The sequence below is a fragment of the Myxine glutinosa genome, chromosome 10, assembly GCF_964187855.1.
Source record: "Myxine glutinosa chromosome 10, kmMyxGlut1.1, whole genome shotgun sequence".
Lineage (NCBI taxonomy): Eukaryota > Metazoa > Chordata > Myxini > Myxiniformes > Myxinidae > Myxine > Myxine glutinosa.
The window spans coordinates 18,519,133-18,545,532 of NC_136270.1; the positions used below are offsets into that span (position 1 = coordinate 18,519,133).

Below are 26,400 nucleotides of genomic sequence, written 5' to 3' on the forward strand. Positions count from 1 at the left end.
ATGCCAGACTACCATTTAGATAATAATTGAACAAAGAATGTTGGGTATTGTTACATGTCTATGTTTATTCATTGACCATATAAAACAGTCAGTTTGTGTGTTTGTACAAATGTCTGTCCTCCTTCATCCGGGTAGGTTTTAAAGGCCAATATTTTAACACGAATGTGTGTTCACTACGTTCTATTTTGGAGGATAAAACAAACTCGAAAACATTTTCCATAAAAGAGTAATTATGTCTCTTCTATTGGAAGTGTCGACAGGGCTTGCAAACCAAGCCTCAAGGGTGATATACAGTTTATATTAGAGAAATCTGATTGATAAAAAAATATATAAAAAAATAATAATAATAATAAAACTTTAAATATAAACTGAATGCAATGTTCATCAGTTCAATGTTAGAGTCTTACCCTTCCATAGCCGAACACATCCATCATCGCCGGAAGAGGCAAGCACAGTACCCGTGACGTTCCAGGCGACGCGCCACACTTGAGCACCATGACCATCAAACTGAGCCAACTGCTGCGTCTCAAATAGTCCTGAACTAACTGGCTGGGATGACACGCCTTCTCTTCTTTAGGAGTGGAAGGAGGGAAAAAGTTTGTGTTAACACCATATAACAAAAAATAATATTCCAATAGTGATACCTAGTTGAGTAGTGCAGTTCTGATGAGCAACTAAACAAACAAGGTAATCATTAGTATAGGCTGGCCAGCAAAATGACAGCAGTATGATTTTTTTTGTCGGTCCATAAGCAGGGATTGTTGGCACCACTTTCCATGCATTATTTGACATGGCAACTAAAGATTATGGTCTTATTGGTCTCATCGTCGAAGAAACACTTAGTTTGGCCGGTATCTTGCCATTCCCCAAAATGAATTTTTATAGTGTTTGTGCACGTACAATGGTTCACATGTTGAATGGTACAACTCCCATACTGTGAGAGTTATTCTTCATTTTTTTTCCCCCATCAAAACAATTGAAGATCACAGCATATCTGTCAAATTTCTACACATACACCAACATGGAACGATTGGCCTTTATATCCCCAACTTAAAACTGTGCAACTATTTTCAATGGGGACGTTTGAACAGTCAGGTTTTACACAAAGGTCACAAACTCACATGGAGTTGAGGGTAAATATTGTGCAATTGTGCAGCTCAATCAACAATGGCTTGTGTACCAGAGTGATGAAGAATTTTATGTACTAATACACCCACTCCTGATGGGAGTGACAGGAATAGTCATGCTATTATCCTATCTGGGATATATGGATGACAGTAAATCTCGGCTCGGGTCCATTAGTCTGTGGGGCACATGATTGCCAACCATATAAAACGTGTCAGTTTGTGTGTTTGTACAGAGGTCTGTCTCCCTTCATAAGGGTAGGTTTTAAAGGTCAAACTTGTAGCACGAATGTGTGTTTACTTCGGTCTATTTTTGAGGATAAAACAAAATCGAAAAACATTTTCCATAAAAGAGTAATTATGTCTCTTCTATTGGAATTGTAAACGGTGGCTTGAAAACCGAGCTTCAAGGGTGGTGCACAGAAGGGTTTTATTTTTTAAATAAGAAATACAAGGCGCAGGGAGGTAAAATTTGCTGCACATGATGTGCATCACGAACAGAGTAAAACAAGTATTCATTTACGCCTGTAGTATATCTCATAAATAAAGAAGATATAAGCACACCTGACACTAGGCCGAGGCTTCAGATTTTGGCATGCTCACGAGGCTGTGCTGTCAAATAAAGTAACCTTTTTACTAGTGAGTATATAATACCTGAAGAACGTTGGGTTTCCTCCCTTTCAGTTTAGTGTTAAAGAACAACTGTTTAAAAAAAAAACTAATTCCATATGTGTTTGCGGTCTACAATATTTTTTTTACTTCAGGTAGGAGTGCCCCATGAAACGCCATGACAAGCTATTTACACAATTAACACGGTGTTTGTTCAAGTAGGAAAAAACCCCTTAGGGAGAGGAGATATTATTGGTATTAACATTGCTTTGTAATAACATCAATATTTTGCTATTAATATCAATAATGTCGTTGTTACTTTTGTTATTAGAAGCGGCCTTGGGAAAACGGCACAGTAAGCTATCTATATACCTTAACACGGATTTTGCCCAAAGAGGCAAACTCCCTTGGGGAGATTTGTGAGAGGATGAAGATAGACAGCCAGACACCAAATTGTGTATTTTAGTACGATAGGTTTGAGGAAGCGAATTGGCGAAATGCTGGTGATGTTGAAAATGTTCATGAAAAATAAATCTCCCAAGAACATAGTTTTTGATTTATGGATTGTTTCTTCAAGCAAATTTTAAAACGATCACAACTGTAAATAATGTCATCATTTAATGGGTCACCCCGTAAAATCGACAGCTGGACCCTGGACCGTTGGGCAAAAGGAATTCAGACAAATGTTAAACTTACCAAATCTGATAAATATTGAGAGCTTTGGTGAATTTTTAAAGAACCATTTGAACAAGGTTGGTTACTGAAGCGAATAGTCAAGTTTAAAGAAAACGTTTTTGATTCTCAGTATAATTTACTGGTAGTTGTGCATTTTGGCCAACTGAAACTTAATATTTGCTGATCTGGATTAGGAAGCCAAAAAAACCAACCATTAAACACATCAACAAAAGAAATGACAAATATTAAATACATGTGTAACTTGTGTTACATATTTATGTGAATGTATGTGAATTACCATTCAGGTCTTTGCTTATCCATGTGAAGTAGATTAAGGGTTGTTGTGGTTGGGTCAGGAGCCCTTCTGAAAAAGTGTCCGGAAACGGAAGTGACCGGAAACGGAAGAAGAAAAGACACGAGGAAGAAAAGCGACGAGTATTCTTCTTCCTCGCCCCGCTCCGACGAAAGGTGGGATCGACCTTGCGCCGCGTGGAAAAGCGGCGTTCCGAAGCCCGTCCGGCGAGAGGAGTTACCGGGACGTGTACCTACCCGGTGGAGACGTCAAGTTGACGTGGGGCCGTGCATCGACCCCGCGTCTGGCACCGTTCGCGGCACCGTCTAAACAGACGCGTACGGGTCGCACGTTGGGGCCTAACACGCCTTGCAAGCGGCGTGGGGCTTTTGGCTTGCTTTACCGTACCCGCTGCGCATGGCCACGAGGGGCTGCAGCCGCGGTGCCTGGTACGATACCTGCCCGGTGGAAACACGTCCACCCGGGGTTCGTTCAACCGCCCGAGTGCGGCGACGCCGACCAGCATCTTGGTCAGGAGGGGCCCAGAGACATTGTGAGGGGCAGAGACCAAAAGGGGGTCGTGAGTACAGAAGGGGACACACATATATAAGATGGCCATCTTAATCATATAGGGAATTGATTGTGGATTGGGAATTGTTGATGGTTGTTTGTTGTTGATTGCTCGGGGAATATCCGTGATTGTATCATTGAAATGGTATGATATCCTTACCCTGGAAATATATCATTGAACATCAGTTTCTCTTGGGTGGAATTCACAGGGATTGCGTTGCGAAAGCGCATATATAATACTACTTTCTGGCGAAGGTCCTCTCACGGTCCGGGGGTCACCGAGACCAGGTAGTCACCGAGGGGACCACGTAACAGAATTGGGGGCTCGTCCAAATTACGATTTGCGGATTCGCAATTGGGTCTACGTCCGGGATCTAAAATTGTATAAAATAATAAAATAATATTTTTATTAATTAAAATTTATTAATTAAGTATTAATTGGAAAATTTTTGGGGAAATTGGGGTAAAGTCTTGGGTGAAGGTTAACAGGTGTTAACGATAGTCACCATGGCGTTTGTGGCACAGAACTTTGCGGTAACACCGAGTGAGGCACAGTTCCGAGCGTTACTAAAGTCGGACCTCTTGAAATTGGCCAAACATTTTAACTTGGAGGTCCGAACTAATTTGAGGAAGGCAGAGTTGCAGGCCACGGTGATACAATCTATGGTGGGATTAGGAACATGGGACGAGTTAGCCTGGGAGTGGCTACCCGAAGAACCAGAAGATGTTGAGCTCCGGAAACTGGAGTTGCAATTACGGAGCCAGGAACGGATTAAAGAAGAAGAAAGGAAAGCAGAAAAGGAAAGAGCAGAAGAAGAAAGGAAAGCAGAAAAGGAAAGAGCAGAAGAAGAAAGGAAAGCAGAAAAGGAAAGATCAGAAGAGGAAAGGAAAGCAGAAGCGAGGAGAGAAGAGAAGCAGGCAGAGGAAAGGAGAGTGGAACGAGAACTCCAGGAAAGGTTAAAAGAAGAAGAAAGGAAAGCAGAAGCGAGGAGAGAAGAGAAACAAGCAGAGGAAAGGAGAGTGGAACGAGAACTCCAGGAAAGGTTAGAAGGGAGAAAAGCAGAGGAGAGGAGAGCTGCAAGGGACCTCGAAGCAGAGGAGAGAAAAGCGGAAAGGGAATTAAAGGAACGTGACATGGAGCTTCAGCAAGAAATCAAATTCAAGGAGCTGGAGTTAATGAGAGAACGGGGAGAAGCACCACCCTTGCTGACGGGGTCGACACCTAACCAGAAAACCTGGGATGTGGGCAGACATGTGAGGCTGGTTCCACCGTTCAGTGAAAAGGAAGTCGCAAAATTTTTTCCACACTTTGAGAAAGTGGCTCGACAATTAAACTGGCCGGAGGAGGCCTGGACCATACTCGTGCAAAGTGTGCTGGTGGGGAAAGCTCAGGAAATTTATTCGGCGCTACCAATGGACCAATGTGCAGATTATGAGGTACTGAAGAAGCACATCCTCAAAGCCAATGAGTTGGTTCCGGAAGCTTACAGGCAAAAATTCAGGAATGCCAGGAAGAGGGAGAGTGAGACCCATGTGGAGTTTGCCAGAGTGAAAGAAAACATGTTTGATCGGTGGTGTGTCAAAAGGAGTCGGGAAAGACTTCGAAACATTGCGGGACTTGATCCTGGTGGAGGAATTCCAGCAGTGTGTCCACGAGGACATCAAAGTGTACCTGCAGGAAAAGAAAGTACCAAAGTTGTGGGACGCAGCCACCATGGCAGATGATTATGCCTTAACCCACCGAATAGGGGTCCACAACCCTAACTCCTCGCCTAGACTTCAGCAGGGGAGTTATGGAACACCCGGTGCGGAGAACGACCTTACATGGCGGCGGCCTCGAGATGATTATGGGGACAACTATGATACCCCACCTGTTCGAAATCAGAGGGATGCGGGCCCAAGACAAACTTATAGTTCGGGGGGCCCGAGGCAGACCACGAGTTTTTCCTCCGGGCCTACTTGCGCTTTTTGCAAGAAACCTGGACACTTGATGTCCAGTTGTTACCGCATGAAAAGGGAAGACCCAGAGTGGAGTCCGACTATTACGACTCCAAATGCAATGGCCATTGTGAGAAATCGCCATCAAAAGGGTTACCAACCATTTATTTCAGAGGGGTTTGTGTCACGGGATGGAGCCTCGACTAACCGGAAACCGGTTAGGATATTGAGGGACACAGGGGCACATCAATATTTAATGCTTGAAGGCATTTTGCCATGGTCCGAGGAGACGGCAACGGGGGATAGTGTTCGTTTACAGGGGATCGGGGGCGGTGTTAGTGCTCCCCTTCAGGTCATCCATTTGGAGTCCGATTTGGTGTCAGGTCCGGTCACCGTCGGTTTACAAGCCACGCTTCCTGTAGAGGTTGTATCTGTGGTTATCGGGAATGATTTGGCCGGGGGTCAAGTTTATGGTAACCTGAGGGTTGGTAAAGAGCCCAGCAGGGAAAATAACACCACACCAGCTCGGGATGGCGACAAAAGTGCCAAGTTATTTGTAGGGGGACTGAACTTCAAAACAGAGGAAGAAGTTCTGACCTCTGTCTTCAACAGATATGGGCCGCTGGTGGAAGTGCGGTTGGTAAGAGACTGGGAAACGCAACAGTCAAGAGGGTTCGGCTTTGTCACGTTTGCCAGCACAAAAGACGCCAGAGAGGCAGAGAAGAATTGGAATGGCAAGGATTTGGAGGGTCGGACCATAACAGTAGGGAAGGCATTTCGTAGGCGTCGAGAGGTCTACAGGAGAGGACAACTGGGCGGTAGTTTTGGTGGTGGCCGCAATCAATATTATTATGGAGGCTCCCTGAGTTACGGCCGCTCCCGAAGGAAGGATTGGCAAAGTAGTGGCCGAGAAGGAGACCGCTATTCATGGGACTACAGGGACAAGGGGTCCCACCCTAATTATTAGGGAAGTTCTGAGAAGTTGAAGCACTGAATGCGGCGGAGCCGCCGAGCCAAGATTCCTACACGGATTAACCGTGAACGCCGTTCCTAAAGGCGTCCATGTAGTGAACTTTCATGCACGGACTAACCGTGAACTCCACGTTCCTCAAGGCGCCCATGTAGAGAACTTTCCTGCACGGACTAACCGTGAACTCCACGTTCCTAAAGGCATCCATGTAGTGAATACTCGGCTTGGCCTCCCGGAAAAAGTGCTATCGAGTGGCTTAACTTTGGATCGTTGATCAACCCCTTAACCTTCATTCACAAGAAACTGACGGTCAAAGTCAGAGGGTCATGAGATGGAGTTTGAATTGGCAGGGACAATGTCGTTGCTGGTGCTTAGTCCAGAGTGAGTAATCTGGAGGGGTTGTGGTGAAATTTTGGTTGCTTTATTTTTAAGTGATAACTGTGCCCGGGGGGAACTGTTAATGTGGGGGGGTTGAGTTATCTGGTTTGCTTCTCCAAATTGGCCGGCAAAGAAAGTTTTCGCTGGGTTCAAACTTTCTTTCTTGAAGGGGGGGAGTGTTACATATTTATGTGAATGTATGTGAATTACCATTCAGGTCTTTGCTTATCCATGTGAAGTAGATTAAGGGTTGTTGTGGTTGGAGGGTCAGGAGCCATTCTGAAAAAGTGTCCGGAAACGGAAGTGACCGGAAACGGAAGAAGAAAAGACACGAGGAAGAAAAGCGACGAGTATTCTTCTTCCTCGCCCCGCTCCGACGAAAGGTGGGATCGACCTTGCGCCGCGTGGAAAAGCGGCGTTCCGAAGCCCGTCCGGCGAGAGGAGTTACCGGGACGTGTACCTACCCGGTGGAGACGTCAAGTTGACGTGGGGCCGTGCATCGACCCCGCGTCTGGCACCGTTTGCGGCACCGTCTAAACAGACGCGTACGGGTCGCACGTTGGGGCCTAACACGCCTTGCAAGCGGCGTGGGGCTTTTGGCTTGCTTTACCGTACCCGCTGCGCGTGGCCACGAGGGGCTGCAGCCGCGGTGCCTGGTACGATACCTGCCCGGTGGAAACACGTCCACCCGGGGTTCGTTCAACCGCCCGAGTGCGGCGACGCCGACCAGCATCTTGGTCAGGAGGGGCCCAGAGACATTGTGAGGGGCAGAGACCAAAAGGGGGTCGTGAGTACAGAAGGGGACACACATATATAAGATGGCCATCTTAATCATATAGGGAATTGATTGTGGATTGGGAATTGTTGATGGTTGTTTGTTGTTGATTGCTCGGGGAATATCCGTGATTGTATCATTGAAATGGTATGATATCCTTACCCTGGAAATATATCATTGAACATCAGTTTCTCTTGGGTGGAATTCACAGGGATTGCGTTGCGAAAGCGCATATATAATACTACTTTCTGGCGAAGGTCCTCTCACGGTCCGGGGGTCACCGAGACCAGGTAGTCACCGAGGGGACCACGTAACACTTGCTTGAGTTACAAATTACAGTGAATTTAAGAATAGGCCATGAGTAATAAATGACAGCAATTCCTATGCCAATGTGGAAAATTGAGGTTCTATTAGTTTCTTTATTAGTCCCCTACCGGTGTACACCGGAGGGGACTATAGGTTTGCACGCCGTCCCTCCGTCCGTCAGTCTGTCAGTCTGTCAGTCCGTCACGCAAAGAACAGTTTTCCAGACTTTTTTTCTAAACGCTTAATGCTAATGATTTCAAACTTGGCACAAGGTTTTCTCATGATAAGTTACATATCGAGTTCGAACTTCAGGACGTTTCAATCATTTTTGACAAAGTTATGGCACTTAACTTTGGGAATTCTGATGATCCTTAACTCAGTGCCATTTTAAGTTTTAATTTCCTTTAAAAACCAATTTCTCTGCAATAATAGGACCGATTGAGATCAAATTTTCACCGTAGGGGGGACTCGGTCTGGAGAATATTTTAATGGTAATTATGACGTCACAGGTCACGTGGTTCGGCCGCCATATTGTTTTTCATGAAAACACGAAAACCCCTTTTTCTCTGCAACGGCTGAACAGATCGAGGCCAAACTTTGCAGGCAGAATCGCATACCCATGACGAACAAAAAAGTCAGCGAGCATGACGTCATGCGTCACATGGTTTCAGAGTTATTATGTTTTTAAGCATGAACCTTTAAAACCGAGCCCCTCCATCATTTTTGATCCAATCGAGGGGAAACTTCACAGATCTGTTCAGCATATCAGTCTACTAAAATGACCTTTTGGAATTTGCGATAGGGCACGTGGTTTGGCAGACATCGTTAATTAAACGAAAATATTTTAAAAAATGGATATCTCTTGAATCGTTAGTACCTCAGACCGCGAGTTGGTAATAATTTATGTAATTCACAAAGTGCAATACGTGCAGGCCGCTCCACGGAGCGACCTTGCGGGCATATCAACGAGGCGAGGTGTGACACATGTGTCTCAGCATACCTCAGATCAAGTTTGAAAACCAGCATCAACCGTGCATAAATTTGTATATTCGATCATTTTTGACAAAGTTATGGCACTTTGAACTCTGGTAGGGGACATGTATTGCAGCGCAATACTCAGAATGCTTGTTCAAATAGATTTTTGGGTTTACAAGCACAAGGGATCTTACAAGCAATTTGCTAATTAACCAATAATACTAAAATGAGCACTGCGGACACACACGTGCAAAGCTTGGCTATCATTTCTATGTAACAGACGTGTCCAAAGGCAGGGGAACCGAGGGAAAGAATCTGAGGTACCTCAAAGGTTTGAGCTGGAATATCCGTACGTCACGGCTGGCAATGGCCAAGAGATGGCAGGAGCGACCAAGGTTCGGGGCAAATGCAAGATCGTGTACTGGTTCGGGGACCATCAACAATGTTCCCACTCGGCCATACTTCCTGTCAGGGAGTTTGAATGTTAGTCAATATATGAATACATGGTGTGATACATTCATTATTTCATGAGATAGAACTATTAATTCAGCTTTTCTTTAAAGGTTAACTACTTTATACATTCATTATTTTATCAGATAGAACTATTAATTCAGCTTTTCTTAAAAGGTTAAAAACTTTACTTAATTAACAATATGTTACTTAGATTATCTAGCTTTTCTTTTTTTTTCGTATACCAGATCGAGGCTCATGTAAGAGTTAACATTAATGACAAAAAAAAACAACTGACACAAGCCAAAATAAAGGGAAGTGTATTTGCAAAATTTGCTAAATTTGGTGTATGCAACTTCAACAATAGCATGCATTTGTGGTTCAGGTTTATCTTTGCCCTCTCAGGACGAGCAGGATGACCTAGCGGTACGCACAGCCGTCTCTAAACTGTCTAGCCTGGGTTAGAATCCCAGCAAAGCTATAAACTGTCACCTTGACGTTTCACATGCAGGGTGCGGCATCAGTATGTGTCCCATCACTCAGATATACGTTACTGTCCATCTCCCCTGCTGGCATTAGTTGATGGACGTTAGATGCAACGGTGGCTTTTTGTGAAGAGTAGACAAGATATTGCCAGCACCCTGAACAAAAAACAAATTCTTACACTTAATACGACAACAGGAAAGGCAACGGCAAAGGGGAGTGTTGGTCTCGTCAGTACATCTGTGTGAGTGTGTGTGTTCTATTACGCGCCTTAGTCCAAGTACATATAAAAAAAAGTCAGGAACTGCTTTGGCAGTACCACACATTTTAAAGAAGTTTATTAAACATGTGATTGATTGCCCTCTTAGAGTGATAATACCTACTGAGGTTCTTATTTAACAGCACTAAGTAGAGCGCATACCTACACCAGGTTGAATAGTTTATGTTTTGTATCCCATTGATAAGCCAGATCTGGATTCAGACCTAAACCAAAATGTAATAGTCTTGTTCTTGTTGCCTAACCAACTCATCCACCAAGGTTTTTCATACATCTTCCACAACCTTTTGAAATATGCTATACATAGTTTTTGGTCCTATCATTCAATAGTGAAGAATCACTTAAAAGTTTAAAAGTTTCACATATGGATCCGTATTCGAATTTTCACCAAAATTTTATCGATTCGTCGTTGTCACCCAACCAACCTGCCCAACAAGTTTCGTCCGAACCCTTACATAACGTTTTGAGATATCGTGCTATATATCGTTTTTTCCCCCCCCAATGTTGACATGGTGATTGATCTCTTAAAAATTCTCAGATCCAGATCCAGATCCAGATCTTCACCAAAATCGAATTTGTCCTTGTCACATACAATTCGTCCTTGTCATTCGTCCCTGCACAAAATTTTGCCCGAATCTGTCCACAACTTTTAGAGATATCCTGTTCACAGACAAACAAACAGACAAAGGTGAAAACATAACCTCCATCCACCTTCAGTGGCGGAGGTAACAACATTAAGATAAAAACCTCATGCTCGTCCGCCGCCTGCATTGCGCTCGTCCGCCGCCTGCATCGCGCTCGTCCGCCGCCAGCATCGCGCTCGTCCGCCGCCAGCATCGCGCTCGTCCGCCGCCAGCATCGCGCTCGTCCGCCGCCAGCATCGCGCTCGTCCGCCGCCAGCATCGCGCTCGTCCGCCGCCAGCATCGCGCTCGTCCGCCGCCAGCATCGCGCTCGTCCGCCGCCAGCATCGCGCTCGTCCGCCGCCAGCATCGCGCTCGTCCGCCGCCAGCATCGCGCTCGTCCGCCGCCAGCATCGCGCTCGTCCGCCGCCAGCATCGCGCTCGTCCGCCGCCAGCATCGCGCTCGTCCGCCGCCAGCATCGCGCTCGTCCGCCGCCAGCATCGCGCTCGTCCGCCGCCAGCATCGCGCTCGTCCGCCGCCAGCATCGCGCTCGTCCGCCGCCAGCATCGCGCTCGTCCGCCGCCAGCATCGCGCTCGTCCGCCGCCAGCATCGCGCTCGTCCGCCGCCAGCATCGCGCTCGTCCGCCGTCAGCATCGCGCTCGTCTGCTCTGTTAATATCACGCTTGTCCGCTCTGTTAGGATAGGGATGTTTGGAGAAATCTGATCATGAATGTTACCAGAAGTTGGCCACGACATGACGGAATTGGATAACTGGGTAAAATAGCTTTTACTTCCGGTAGGTGTTCAGACCAGCGACTTAGCCTATACACCGCCCATGTGCAAGTATGTCCAGTTTTCTAAAAAAAAAAAAAAAATCCTCAAGCGAGTATTAAACAAGGCTAGCGACCATTAGGAATTGGGTCATGCTTTGAAGAAAGGTAACAATTGGGCTGTAACGGCTGCTCCTGGACTCCGTGTCCTTTCCTCCTGACAAGGTGGAAAAGTTTCTGTCAACCCTCGACTCTGATTCTGCAACTGGACCTGACGGCATCAGCCCACCGGTCCTAAAATCCTGTTCTTCCGCTCTTTCACTCCCTCTCTCTGTTCTCTTCACCCTCTCTTTTGCTCAAGGTCATCTGCCATCTGCTTGGAAATCTGCCAACATCACCGCTTTGCACAAAAAAGGTGCAAAAACAGATCCCAGCAACTACAGACCAATCAGCCTTCTCCCAATTATCAGCAAAGTCATGGAATCCATCATTGCTTCAGATATGAAATCTTTCCTCTTCTCCAATGGCTTGATCTCTGATCATCAATTTGGCTTCAGACCTGGTCACTCTACTCTGGACATGCTGCTTCTGCTTTCTCAACAATGGATGTAGGTCCTCAATGCCAAACAGGAAATTAGAGCCGTCTCCCTTGACATATCACGTGCCTTCGATACGGTCTGGCACCCCGCTCTGCTCACCAAACTCTCCTCTTTTGGTATCCATGGAAATCTCCACGCATGGCTGGCTGAAGGACTTCCTTTCTAGTTGTAGTCAACGTGTGGCCCTGAATGGGTTTCTCTCATCTCCTCTTCCTGTTCAGGCTGGAGTTCCCCAAGGCAGTGTTCTGGGCCCTGTGCTTTTTCTGGTCTTCATCAATGATCTCTCTGACTCTCTTGAAAATCCTCTCTGTCTCTTTGCTGATGACTCTACTCTCTGTCGCTCCATTCTTCATCCCTCAGATCGGCAGTCTGCAGCCTCCTCACTCTCTGCAGACCTGGACAAAATCACAGACTGGGCAAACAAGTGGAACATGTCTTTCAATCCTGACAAATCTCACACTCTTACGATGTCTCTCCGAAAAGACCGACTGGACAACCCTCCCATCCACTTTCTGAATAATCCTCTCCAAGAAGTTCTGTCACTCAAGATTTTGGGTCTCACTATCTGCCATGATCTTTCCTGGGAAAACCACATTTCAAATCTGGCCTCCAAAGCCAGTCGCCGACTGGGCATCCTCTGTCGTGCGAAGTCCTTCCTTGGCACACCTGAGCTCCTCACCACATACAAGGCTTTCATCCGCAGCTCAATGGAATACTGCTCTCCCCTCTGGGCTGGTGCTCCTGCCTCACACCTAGCTCGTCTTCATGCTGTTGAAACCAAAGCGTTCAGAATCATTGGAATCTCCCGCGATGAAGCTAACTCCAAGGGCCTCTCACTCACTCACCGCAGGCAGGTTGGTGGTCTATCTGTCTTCTACAGACTCCTCTCTGGCCTTGCCCCCCCCACCCCCCCAGCTCTCTCTGGGCTCTGTCCCGCAAATATTCCTACAGGTCGCACAAGATCTGCCTGCAACCCTCTTATGGTTAAACTGCCAAAATCAAGACTCTCTGCTCACCTTCACTCCTTCATTCCTCTTTTCTCCCACCTCTGGAACAAACTCCCTCACTCTCTTCAATCCCACTCCACCCTCCATGTTTTTAAAACAGCTGTTCACCACCATCTCTTATCTTCCCCCATCCAAAACCTTGATCTTTTCTACTCTGGCTAATTTCACCCCAATTCCACTTTTTTGAAATACCAACTTCTTTCCTGGAAGTTCTTGGTGTCCCTGTGTTTTATACCTCTCCCACCCCCCCACCCCCTTCCCACGCCTCCTCCCCTCAAGCCCTCTCCCTCCCACACATCTCCCTTGTCTCAAATGTTGTGTGTGTGTGTTTCCCCTTCTCTCCCCATCTTGTCTTCCGCTCCCTCTTGTTATATATATTTGTTTGTCTGGTTGATTTGTTTGTGAAGTAAATGTTCACTCTTTCGTGAGCCTCGATTCAGTATATATTTACAAAAAAAAACAAAAAAAACGGTGTTGAAGGCAATATTGCACATCACTCTGCACAATTACATAAGATGCCTCAAATATACAAGTTGTAAACAATCCATATACAGTCCACATATTAATCTGATGGCTAGAAAAAACAGACAAGCAATGGGATACACCATTCATGCGTGAAGACCAATTTAACCATGTTTATTAGCCATCGGTCATTGCAGCCTTGCTAGCGGCCTACCTGGAGGCCTATTAAGGGGGCACTATACACACAGGCAGCAGCAGAAAAAAAAGACAAAAAAAGTTTGTACGATGCTGCTAGGAAAGCTTCCGTTCAGGAAACAAAGATACGGGAAAATATTTCAAAGGCAAAAAGAAAAAAGGAGGAAAGCTTTATTGAAGAAGAAGGCCAAACATATGGTAGTGGGGAGTTTGGAGAGGCGTTTGTCCATCAACATACAAGTACAAGGGTGAAAAGAATGAAAAAACTTGCAAAGTGAACTCCAGATTCATGAAATAATGGAAAAACATTGTACGCAATTGTAATTTCAATGTATAGGAAACGGAATCCTGATGTCAATGGCCACTTACAGCAAATGTGTGTTTACATAATATTAGTTTACATTTTCCCCTATAACTTTGGAATTCTTAATTCTTTTCACTTCAAATTTGGCACAGATATTGATAATGACCCAACAAAGATATTAATAGAGTTTTATTGTATTATGACCTTGGGTTTTTAATTTAAAGGATGTCAATTCTCATTGGACGATTAATGGTTGCCATGGCAACACGAAATGCCAATTATACAAATGCATCAATTAAAATGTTTGTTTCCTAGTATTGTATATATGTACCAAGTTTGAACGTAAATGGACTTGTCATAGAGAAGATATAAGCTGAAAAGTGGTAATTCATCATTTGTATGCATCTGGTTACCATGGTAACCATGCATAATATAATGCTATGTAATGTATACCAATGTAATGTTCATATATCAAGCAACATGTACATATATAGTTTTGCATATTTTCAATCAAGACATTTTATCAAAAAGTGCATTACTGTGATTCAGTGTTGTTTTTACTGTGTTCAGTGTAGTGCTCCCTTAAGTCAAGACAGCTCAGATACTTTAGTTTGTGGATGACGCTCTAAGCATAAAATGCCTCAAGGACATCAGATTTCCTACAAATTTCTTTCAGTTAAGTGTTAAACAACAGTAACGACTGTTTAAAAAGGTAATCATACTTTAGACAGAAATGACTAAAGCACTAAACATTGCAGTTTGTGGTTAAAATAATTTTTATGTCAGGTATGTGTGCCCCATGAAACACCACGTCAAGCTATTTAAACACCAAACATGGAGTTCGTTCAAAGCAGAAAACCCCCTTGGGGAGGGAGGCAAATTAAGTCATGACAACCTTGCATCACTGCTCGTCTACCTGGCAGGTATGGTTGAGATTGGATTAGTAACGACTGAATGCATCGTGGTCAGACAGACAGACAAACAGACACCAAATTGCATAATTTAGTTTGATATAACCCATTTATTGCTTTTGAACCCATTTAAATATTGTGCCTGCAATGCTGCTGTGGAACAATCAAGGGAAATATCATTCACACCGTTCAACAGACCAATACACAGCCACACAGACAGCCCAGCCGTTGGAGCTAAAGAAACCCTGGATGAAAAGTGTTTTTCCACACCTTGTGTTCTCATTGTACTCAAACACTTGCACCTTCCCTCCACTTGAGATACTGGAGTCATCGCTGCCCACTGCTAACATTGGGGGATGGCCACGGAAGCTGAGTCGTGAGGATGGAGTGGGAGAGAAGAAAACACGCATGTTATATTTGGTGACCACTTCCTGTTTGGCTATTTGTCGCTTTGGCACAATGCAGCATGGGACTGTGCCAGCCTGGCCGCGCACACTGTGACCCGTGCTCAACGTGTGCAGTTTTAAATGTGTGCATATTACATGTGTTTGAAAGTTACACATGTAGCGCAAATACTGGGTTCGCGTATAGCAAGTGTGAACATGATGTGTTGTTTACCTGTGTTGAAACTTACACATAGTTGACATGGATTGGATCTGTGTAAATTTCAACACAGAATGAAAGTTGAAAGTGGGAAAAGGCCTAATGTTTCACATTTCAAAGCAAAATTTGTGCAAGACATCAAAAATTATTTTGCTCAGCCTCGTCTCACTACCGCCATTCCATCACACCACTCTCAACCATCAATTACTACGTTTCTCCGTATGAGCAATGGCTCTCAAGGGCAGTGCTCAGACATCTGTCTGGACTATTCCAGGTTTTACTTCACCAAAGCAAACTTTTGTTCCTCGTCACATTTTTGAGAAAATGCACACTGTGGAATCATCTGAAAATCTGAAATCACTTTTCTATCCAACCCATGTTGTTTGACTTTGAAATATTTGATGACGGCAAGGACAAGTATAGCAAGAACAAGACCAGCACTCTTCATGTTTAAAAATGTAGGATATGTGAATAATATAAATCACAGTACAGTGATGTGGTAAAGCATGTGGTGAGGTGGAAAGAACTGGGAAGTGGCCGTGTGCTGTGTGCAGGAAGGGTGTTGGAGTGAACTCCATTCAATGTACAATGTGCGCCGAGTGGGTTCATCAAAAATGTAGTGGTCTGAGAGGGTCATTAACCAGTGTGGCAGCTACATTCAAGTGTAAGGTGTGCACAGAGGGAACTGCAGATGGAGGAAATGTTGAGTTGGATCTTGGAAACGGCGTGAAGCTGGAAGGTGTGAAAACATTTTGTTACCTTGGAGACATGCTGAATGGAGAAGGTGGATCAGACTTGGTAACGTTGCTAGAGTGAGATGTGCATGGAAGAAGTTTCGGGAACTGAGTGGCGTGCTGACGAGGAGGGGAGTGTCGTTGAAGCTGAAGGGAAAGGTGTATGCTGCATGTGTGAGAAGTGTTATGATTTATGGGAGCGAGACATGGGTAATGAATGTAGAGCAGCAACGAAGTCTGGAAAGGGTGGAAATGCGAATGGTTCGGTGGATGTGCCGAGTATCGTTGAGAGAGAGAGGAAGACAAATGATGAATTGCGAAAGATGATGGGAATAGAGCCTGTGATTGATGCTGTGTGGAGAAACAGGTCGAGATGGTTTGGTCATGTGTTGAGGAAGGATGAAAGTGACTGGTTGAGAAGAATGATGGAAATGAATGTAGAAGGAAGTAGAGGATGGGGAAGACTGAGGAAAGACTTGACTAAAGGTGGTGGAAGAAGAAATGCGGGCAAGGGGGTTAACAAGGGGAGATGCAGAAAATATGGCAAAATGGAGAAGATTGTCATGGGGCCCGCAAGGCTAGCCCCCGCTCTAGCAGGGAAAATGGCCTTAAAATGCCTGTTGTGTTGTGTTGTTGTACAGTACAGTGGAATTTGAAAATCAGAGTTTGAGTCAAATCCAAACTATACCACACACTGAAAAAACCTAACAATCAAACAGAAGCTAACCAAGAAGGGTTCCACGAAATGCAGGAACAACTGAGACGATATGACAGTTCATGCTGAAGAGACCACTGACTCAGCTCCATGATGTCCGGTGCCTCGTACAGCCTTATGACGCCATCAGCTGAGCACGCCGCCAGTACCAACCCCAGGTGCTTTGGTCCAAATCGTACATCTGTCACCGACGTCCGGCTATCCACCAGAGTCGTGCGTTTCACCTAGACAATGAAATAATCATCATTATATTGTGTGCAGCTCGTGGTTGCTAATTTGCATCATTACTGTGCCGCTAGTGCGGTGCCTCTTGTGGGTTTTGGGAGAAATTTGTAATTTGTCCAGGGTGCCGACAATTTCTTCACTTTTGTATCTATGCAGTTCTTCTATTTAAGACTATATAGTCCGTGACTGGAAACTTTAACATTAACAAAATCTTATTTTGTTGTTGTTCACATACCCAATGACTCTGGCTGCGTTGTCTGTCAGTAGATTCACCCACAACTTCCTCCCATATGGCTGCTGTTCGGTCAGATGAGCACGAGGCAAGCACCTGGCCAAACTCAGGATGGGCCCAGGTAACACGCCAAACTGAACCACAATGAGTCTAAAAGAGATAAAATGTTGGTGGGTGTGGGGGAAAGGAAGTGGAGGCTCTGGTCATATTGTCAGTGTAGTGTATGTCGAGTGTACAAACAACAGAGTTTTATAAATTACAGCACCTGTAATTTATCAATTATAAAATATAATAGGAAACATTTATTTTATATATTTAATTACAGAAACAATGTAAATATGACACAGAATCTTTCTACATCATGGAATCAGCATAAAGCACACAAACTCAGGTAAATTGTGACCAGTTTAACAATATCAAGGTAAATGTGATGTACTCGTATAAGCTTTTGGCAAATTAGATTAAAGAAGCAAAGGTGTACGAGGTAGACAATCAAAGAACTTTCAAACGCACCTGTTTAGCAATATTGCCTTGATGGAATGAGCAGGCTTCATCTTCCCAAAATGAATGTACAATACTAGCAGAAGCCCATTGTAGAAATACCACGGTATAAAAAACAGGAAAAAGAAAAAAGAAAAGAAACAAGAAAAAACAAGCGTTACGCCTCGGTCCCCCGTCGGGGAAGTGATGTGAGTTGACAAAGTGGAAGACGCAGAAAACATGCTATCGTGGCGGTTACCTTATGTGCAGGTAACCGCATGTGGCGGTTACCTTATGTGATTACCTTATTTGGGCATAATACACGTGCACGGGCCTGTTGGACTTGTGGTTGTGCGGACGTGACGCACGCGCGGTTGCCGGAGCCACGCCCTCCGAAGAGGGCTTTTGGCTTTATATAAGCATGCTGACTTCCGTTCGAGTTTAGTGTGCTGGATCTTGCTGTTACAATAAACCATCTTCGAACCCTACGAATGGCCTCGTTCTCTCGCCTTCCACGACTCCTAAACTGGTGACCTCCGACTGCCCCCGAACGGATTCGGGGGCTGCGAACGAACACGGCAAGCGCGCCCTAGCCAGGGAAGCCACCTAAACTGGTGACCTCCGACTGCCCCCGAACGGATTCGGGGGCTGCGAACGAACACGGCAAGCGCGCCCGAGCCAGGGAAGCCACCTAAGCTGGTGACGCCGGCTTCTCCCGCACGGCTTCGGGCGCAGTTTCGAAATGCTGGAGTTTCGGTAACGACGACGGCCATGACTATGAGGTTCGCGCACCGAGCTCGGCTCCTCCTCTACGACCGGAGGGGCGAGCCTACTCCAAGACCCTCCGAAGGCACGGCTGCTTCGTCACCTTCGCGCGCACCGACGTTGGCGGAACGGCTGCTTCGTCGCCTTCGCGCGCACTGACGTTAGCGGCACGGCCGCTTCGTTGCCCTCGCGCAACTACAGCTACAGCCCGCGTGTCCAAAGCTGCAACTACTTCTCCGACTCTGCATCCTCGGGAGGCCTGCGAGGAACCTCGGCAGCCTACCCTCGGCCCGGCTCTGTTCCACCCGTGGCCCGGCTCTGTTCCACCCGTGGCCCGGCTCTGTTCCACCCGCGGCCCGGCTCTGTTCCACCCGCGGCCCGGCTCTGTTCCACCCGCGGCTCGGTTCGATTTCACCAGCAACATCGGGAGGCCCGCGAGGAACCTCGGCAGCCTCCCCCGAGGACTTGACCAGCCCCTCGGTCGCCTCAGCCTACGCATAGGCCCGTGGAGTGCATTCTGGGGGGACGCATGTGGCGGTTACCTTATGTGATTACCTTATTTGGGCATAATACACGTGCATGGGCCTGTTGGACTTGTGGTTGTGCGGACGTGACGCACGCGCGGTTGCCGGAGCCACGCCCTCCGAAGAGGGCTTTTGGCTTTATATAAGCATGCTGACTTCCGTTCGAGTTTAGTGTGCTGGATCTTGCTGTTACAATAAACCATCTTCGAACCCTACGAATGGCCTCGTTCTCTCGCCTTCCGCGACTCCTAAACTATGATATTATATTTCGCTCACAAGGTTCAGACATACATGGAGGCGGCCATCTTGGATTTTGACGTGGCGACCCAATTTTCAATAGCGTTCTTCCTTATGCCTAGATACACCCACACGCCAGATTAGAAGTTGGTACTTCCCTTATTTTTCAAGATATTCTGCTCACAAGGTTCAGACATACATGGTGGCGGCCATCTTGGATTTTGACGTGGCGACCCAATTTTCAATAGCGTTCTTCCTTATGCCTAGATACACCCACACACCAGATTAGAAGTTGGTACTGTCGTGAAAATCGAACTCTGACACGACTGGACCTCTAGGTAGGCTTTAATATCATTTAGATCCAAAGGCATTCCTAAAAGAATACATTCAAGCAACAGGCATTAAATCAGCATCACATGAGTAGCAACGGTTGCATACAGGTGCGTACAGGTAGTATAACTACAAGCGAGCTTGTGATATTTATAGCAGAGTCGTTACCTTTCTAGGGAAGCCCAGAGTAGCGAGAGAGAGTTACATTTCGATTATGGATGTACATCTCCTGTCCGCGCTGATATATATAGGAACCGCGAAAGGGTCGCGTAGCGGCCATGAGGCGAACAACATCCGTGTCGTAACTTGGATGACGATTGCATATGACGATTTCATCACATTCTCCCCGCGCTTAGATCTTAACTCGGCGGTGAAGAACAGCAGACTCATACAGAGGAACACGTGGGAATGCAAAGAACGAAATACATTTGAAAGATGTCACGGCCGGTCGGACGTCCAAGGGGCCATCAATCCCGATGGCAGGGCTACTGCGTTTCAGCCTGTTAGCCTGGTTAGCAATCAATCCCCAGCTATAGATGTGTCGAGGAGGAAGTCCCAGTCAAGAAGATATCGGACCGAGCAAGCAGTGGTCATCCCAGGGAGAAGACGTTGAGCCCGTGGGTAGCAGTAGTCTTCCAGTGGGGTAGTCTGAGTAGATAAGTGTACCCTTTGCGATTCGCAGCTCATAAGGTGTGCCATGACGAAGAGCGGCTGTCCATACGACGCAAAGCAACGCATTTCAGGCTGATGTGTCGGTGTGGAAGATGTGTAATTCAGTAAGTCATGTCTATTCGTCGCAGGGCAACACATTTCAGGAAGAGGTGTCGAAGCGGAAGATGTGTAAATCAGTAAACCTCAACAGTAAATCAGTAAACCTCAACAGTAAGTAAGATTACATAACAGGAGGCCACTACAGGAAGACCATTATAGTAGGTCTGTACCTGCCTTGGCTCCCAAGGGTACATACGCTGTACAAGCTCATGTAGCGGCACGCGAATCTACCGTTGGCAGCGATCGCACGAGACACGAGCGGCCTCTGAAGGCTGCCTGGACGACCGGCATTTACGACGCGCCTCTCCAGCGAAACGCGCAGGTCCTCCGGGATGCATATGGCAAGCTTGTCCAGCAGCACAGCGCGCGGAGGATCGGAGAAGATCGGCAGACCGAGAGAGCCCCGGCTGGACAAACCATATTTGTCCCAGCGTCGTCCCGGATCGTTAAGATTGATTGTCATGATTGTCATGATTGTCATGCTAGATGTCCCGGATGGATTGGCCATCCCGGATCCATCCAGTTAACGCCATCGTTGCATGGCACGGATCCAGCCGGACCGCGGAATGGCTCGGATCGACCATCCACGGACGCAAGGTCTCCCCGGATGGGCTGTCCATCCACAGATGTCCGACCAATCCATCCATTCAACACATGGGATGGCTCGGATCGTCCATCCGTTCATCACATGGAATGGCTCGGATCGACCATCCATGGACTCAAAGTCACGCTCAAAGACACAAAGGCATCCATGGTAACACATGGAATGGCTCGGATCGACCATCTATGGTCAACATACCGAAGTCAACAAGAATACCGGACGGCTCCCGGAGCGAGCAACAAGAACTTCCCGAGGTGGCCCGATCTCAGGGGGGGGGGTCATGTCGAGGAAGGGTCGCAGGGGCCATGGGTCACGGTGTACCCAGAAGACTATCCACCAGCGCGACCTCAAGGAAGCGCGGCAGATTAGCAACATGGTCATATCCCTTGGACATACTATCCACAAACCGCAAGAACATCGAGGTAGACAAAACACGAGACAAAACAACTGTTAAGGAGGTGGCTGCAGCGCGCTGCATACCGAAGACAGACGGCCTTCACAGTCTGGGTCAGGATGAGTCACAGTCAGACTGGGGCAGAGGGGAGATTGGAATCAGACGAGGCGTCTCGCAGTCTCGAAATGTACGAGGCAAGAGCTCTGTTCGATAACAACGAGCCCAGAGTCAAGGACGAGCATGCGGTCAAGGGAGTCGGGCGCGACGCTCAATGTCACGAGGTCACCGTGTACACCCTAAATGGTGCTGGCGCGCGACCCTGAGGGAGCGCCGCGTTACGTTGTTCACGTCGTTACGTAAAGGACAATGGGTACGCAGTCACCAAGGTACACGGTAAGGCAAACGAACCCCCGATGAGATCACGGGAAGCACGCCATTACGCTAATGACGCCGCGAAGCGAACGCGTCAAAGATGCTGTAAAGCGAACGCGTGATACAGTCGATGACGTCAACAAGTGGGTCGGGCGGGTTGGCGAGCTCCAGCCGAGCGGCCTCCCCAGACGGAGTCGCGCGCAGCAACACCCGAGCGAGCCCGAGATCGGCACACGGCACACGAACCCGGCCGACGGCGAAAGCAACATCTAGGGCGCAGCAACACCCGAGCGAGCCCGAGATCGGCACACGGCACACGAACCCGGCCGACGGCGAAAGCAACATCTAGGGCGCACCGCGTACGAGGGAAACCGAAAGCCGCGTCTCGGCCCGTTGATCCAGAGCGGGCGAGCCCGCCGAGCCGAGGGGCGAGCAGGCCGAGTCGAGTTGGCGAGCACGCCCGGCAGCGACAGACCGCACGACCCGAAGCAGCGCCCCGCCTGCCTGGCTGTCGGGTCTAAGGAGCGAACACATACAACGCCCTGACGTAGCATCTCATTTGGAGGTGCATTGAGCATGAAGGATGAAGAGGGGCCTTTCGGTCCGTCAAGCCTGCTCTACACCACATAAACGCAATCCAACAGCTTATCAAATTAAATTAATTGGGTGAAACGCGGGGTGTGAAAAAGAAGAATGAAAGCATACGGTCCACATACATTCCATGCACAGCATTTTTACAATGGTCGCAGGTGGTTAACGAATACGCCGTTTGAAGATCGGGAACACCAAATCAAGGAAAACAAAGGACGATCACTTATAGAATACACATGGTAGCCAGGTATACGATCAACCATTAGAAGCATATGCCCGTGTGTCGTGAAAGGCTATGAAGGTCCCGCTCGACGTCCATAGAAACTCGTCCGTGCTGCGACGAGTCCTCGCCAGGGCCCAAGCGAGCCTCCATTGAGGCGTTTCCGGGCGATCCCCTACTCAGTGGGGCCGGCGAGAGGAATCCAGCGAAGATGCGGCGCGCGCAACGGGCGCGTCGTGCATAGTAGGGATTCCATCCAGCGACGGTGCGGCGCGTGATTCGCGTGTAAGAGGGGATCCGACGAGCAGCGAGGAATCGCCGGCAACGCAGAGAGGGCCGCGATGGGTGCCACGTGTGGCGAGTAGGAGGTGATTCCGAGCAACGAACGGAATCGAGGGCCACGCCGATCGTCGTGGGCCACGCCGAGTGCGGGAGCAACGTGCGGCGAGGAGGTGTTCAGAATCAGAATGGAGGCCCCGATTCGCGTGGAGGAGGTGGTGGTTCCACCGAGTAACGAGTGGTCGGAGTGAGCCGGTCGTGCCGGCGTGAGTCCGACGAGTAGTGCGCGATCCGCACGGCGGAGATGGGCCACAGAGTAGCGAGTGGTCGGAGTGGAGCCGGTCGTGAGAGAGACGCGGCGTGATTCCGACGAGCAGTGCGTGATTCACGCGGAGGAGAGGGGCCACAGAGTCGCGAGTTGTCGGAGTGGAGCCGGTCGTGAGCTCTATGTTCCGCTGATCTCCGCTCGTCACGGAATCACGATCAGCGGAATGCGTGCCCCGAGCGGCCTTTCTGCAGACCTTTCGCAAAAGGGCCTTAGTGGAGCACAGGTGACACGTCGCCTGTCGGGCCGGCATTCGGAGCGAGGATGCGGCCGATGTCCACACGAGTAACGTTTTGCATACCGGGTAGGCCGGGCAGCGGCGGCTGCGGGGGAGCTCCGGAAGCGGGATGGTTCTCTCGGACGGAGCCGTTAGCGATTCGAGTAACCGAGGCGAGGTTCATACCTTCGGCTCCAAGCGGGTCCGTTGTTCCGACAGGGGGTTGCGGCCCAGGTCATTTCCCAGTGGCCTCCTTCAGCAGGTGCTGTGCCGGAGTCATGCCTGCTCCGGCTTTCGGGCCTACAGGAGAGCAGCCTGCGTTTTGACGACGCGGTCCCGCAGAAGGCTTGCGAGGTCCCCATCGTATCCGGCCCTCGTGAGGCAGACCGGTGGCGAGAGGAGTCGGAGCTCCGTCGCTGGAGCTAGCTCGACGGGTCCTCCGCCGGGCGTTCTTCTCCGTAGCGCCGCAGCGAGCAGTGCGGGAGCGTGGGTTGATTCCGAGCGATGTCAGGAGAAAGTTGGTCTGTAACACGGAGCGGTGGGCTCGGTCTCGTGAGCCGCAAAGTTATTCTGCCGCGCGTTGAGCCAAGGAGCAACTCCGACGCAGATCCCTCCGCTTGAGGGTCGGCTCCGCGAGGCGGTACCACGATCATCATCCGGCGATCTCAAAGATCTAAATGATATTAAATGTCGTGAAAATCGAACTCTGACACGACTGGACCTCTAGGTAGGCTTTAATATCATTTAGATCCAAAGGCATTCCTAAAAGAATACATTCAAGCAACAGGCATTAAATCAGCATCACATGAGTAGCAACGGTTGCATACAGGTGCGTACAGGTAGTATAACTATAAGTGAGCTTGTGATATTTATAGCAGAGTCGTTACCTTTCTAGGGAAGCCCAGAGTAGCGAGAGAGAGTTACATTTCGATTATGGATGTACATCTCCTGTCCACGCTGATATATATAGGAACCGCGAAAGGGTCGCGTAGCGGCCATGAGGCGAACAACATCCGTGTCGTAACTTGGATGACGATTGCATATGACGATTTCATCACAGGTACTTTGCTTATTTTTCAAGATATTCCGCTCACAAGGTTCAGACATACATGGTGGTGGCCATCTTGGATTTTGACGTGGCGACCCAATTTTCAATAGCGTTCTTCCTTATGCCGAGACACCCACACACCAAATTAGAAGTTGGTACTTCGCTTATTTTTCAAGATATTCATCTCAACGTTCAGACATACATGGCGGTGGCCATCTTGGATTTTGACGTGGCGACTCAATTTTAAACAGCGTTCCTGCTTGTGCCTAGATACACCCACACACCAGATTAGAAGTTGGTACTTCGCTTATTTTTCAAGATATTCAGCTCACAAGGTTCGTTGCCCTCGCGCAACCCTAAGGGCGTCTCGGTAATTAGTCCATAAAGCATACACGTCAGCCAGACATACATGGCGGCGGCCATCTTGGATTTTGACGTGGCGACCAAATTTTCAATAGCCTTCTTCCTTATGCCTAGATACACCCACACACCAAATTAGAAGTTGGTACTTCGCTTATTTTTCAAGATATTCAGCTCACAAGGCTCAGACATACATGGCATCAGACATACATGGCGGCGGCCATCTTGGATTTTGACGTGGGTTGCACCCACACACCAAATTCGAATGCGGTCCTTCGCTTACGCACGCACGGACAGATGGACGGACAGACGGACGGACTGACACGGACGGAGGGGAAAACCATAGTCCCCCTTTTGCTCCGCTGTGCGACGGGGGACAAAAATTGGGAGCGATTGAGGCAGCAGTCTGTTTGCTTTCCACCGCCCAGGTTCAATTTTTTGTCCGATTGAAAAAAATATATAACTTTCTCATTGGTTGGGATTAATTTGAAGCAACTTTCATTTAATAATTTGTTCTGTCCGAGGAGCGTTTCCGTGTTTCAGGGTAGAACAGACAGACAGCATCAGTGTGTGTGTGTGTGTGTGTGTGTGTGTGTGTGTGTGTGTGTGTGTGTGTGTGTGTGTGTGTGTGTGTGTGTGTGTGTGTGTGTGTGTGTGTGTATGTATGTATGTATGTATGTATATATATATATATATATATATATATATATATATATATATATATATATATATATATTGTTGTGGATATGAGGATGGCATTTTTTTGATTGTGTGTATTGGATTGTGGTAAACTGCTGTGTACCATTGGTTGGATATGGCCCCTCTTGCCTCCAGAGTTGTATAAAGGTAAAAAGGGCGTCTCGGTAATTAGTCCATAAAGCATACACGTCAGCCAATCATAGAATACCCCTGTTCGATAGCTTATATCTTATTATGTGTCTTAGGGTAAGGCTGTGTCTCCCATTAACTTAAATACTCCATTGTACCAAGTGAAATAAGAGTAGATCCCCTTTCATTTCATTTCAATGGCCAACTGCATTTTGGGCGGTTTTCTTCAACCACCATTGGCCACGAGGCAGGGTTGGGGAAGAAAGGCGTGTCTCCACCTCGTCATAGAGGGGAGGAGTGAGCCAGCCCCGAACAACCAACTGAGCACGAGGGGTTTGGTTTGAGAGGGCGGAGGAAGAACGTTTGGGGGAGGTTCGCAAAGGTTGAGGGGCGGGGCCTATATAACCCGCCGGCGGGGCGTTCCCCAAGCAGTTGAGACAAGGAGGGAGGAGACAAGAGCTGGGTCGTCAGAGAGTTGCACTTTTACTGAGTCCAAAGAAAGAGCTGGGTCGTCAGAGAGTTGCGCTTTTACTGAGTCCAAAGAAAGAGCTGGGTCGTCAGAGAGTTGCGCTTTTACTGAGTCCAAAGAAAGAGCTGGGTCGCCAGAGCAGATGCGTTTTTACTGAGACAAGCAGCTCCGACCCGTGACTCCGCGCACACGACAGGCTCGGTGGCATCAGCGGCCGTCGAGGTCCAGCCCGACGTCCCGTGCGGGATCAAGCTCCAGCCAGCTCCGTGCCGTCCTCCCCCCTCCAGCCACACACCTCCTTCCAGCAATCCACTCTGCAATTCCCCGCGTGAGTCAGTGTCTTTGTTTGTTCTGTCCTGGGTAGTAAGTAAGCCTGTTAGATAAGCT

General features: G+C 47.9%; 1 protein-coding gene across 11 annotated transcripts in view; it reads right to left on the reverse strand.

Moving 5' to 3' along the window:
- The window catches only part of SEH1L (SEH1 like nucleoporin), a 130,676-nt gene that overhangs the window by 40,397 nt on the left and 63,879 nt on the right, over nt 1-26,400 (reverse strand). For 6 of the 11 annotated variants that reach the window (XM_068127002.2, XM_078785395.1, XM_068127001.2 and 3 more), the window contains exons 4-8: nt 17,206-17,352; nt 16,758-16,969; nt 14,964-15,062; nt 8,937-9,077; nt 408-571 (exon numbers count right to left, since the gene is read on the reverse strand). In XM_068127002.2, the coding sequence (XP_067983103.1) occupies nt 408-571; nt 8,937-9,077; nt 14,964-15,062; nt 16,758-16,969; nt 17,206-17,352 (763 nt within the window). Of the gene's footprint in view, nt 1-407; nt 572-8,936; nt 9,078-10,278; nt 11,138-14,963; nt 15,063-16,757; nt 16,970-17,205; nt 17,353-26,400 lie in introns of those variants that run through there. The other 5 variants (XM_078785394.1, XM_068127003.2, XM_078785397.1 and 2 more) reach the window with 3 other exon arrangements.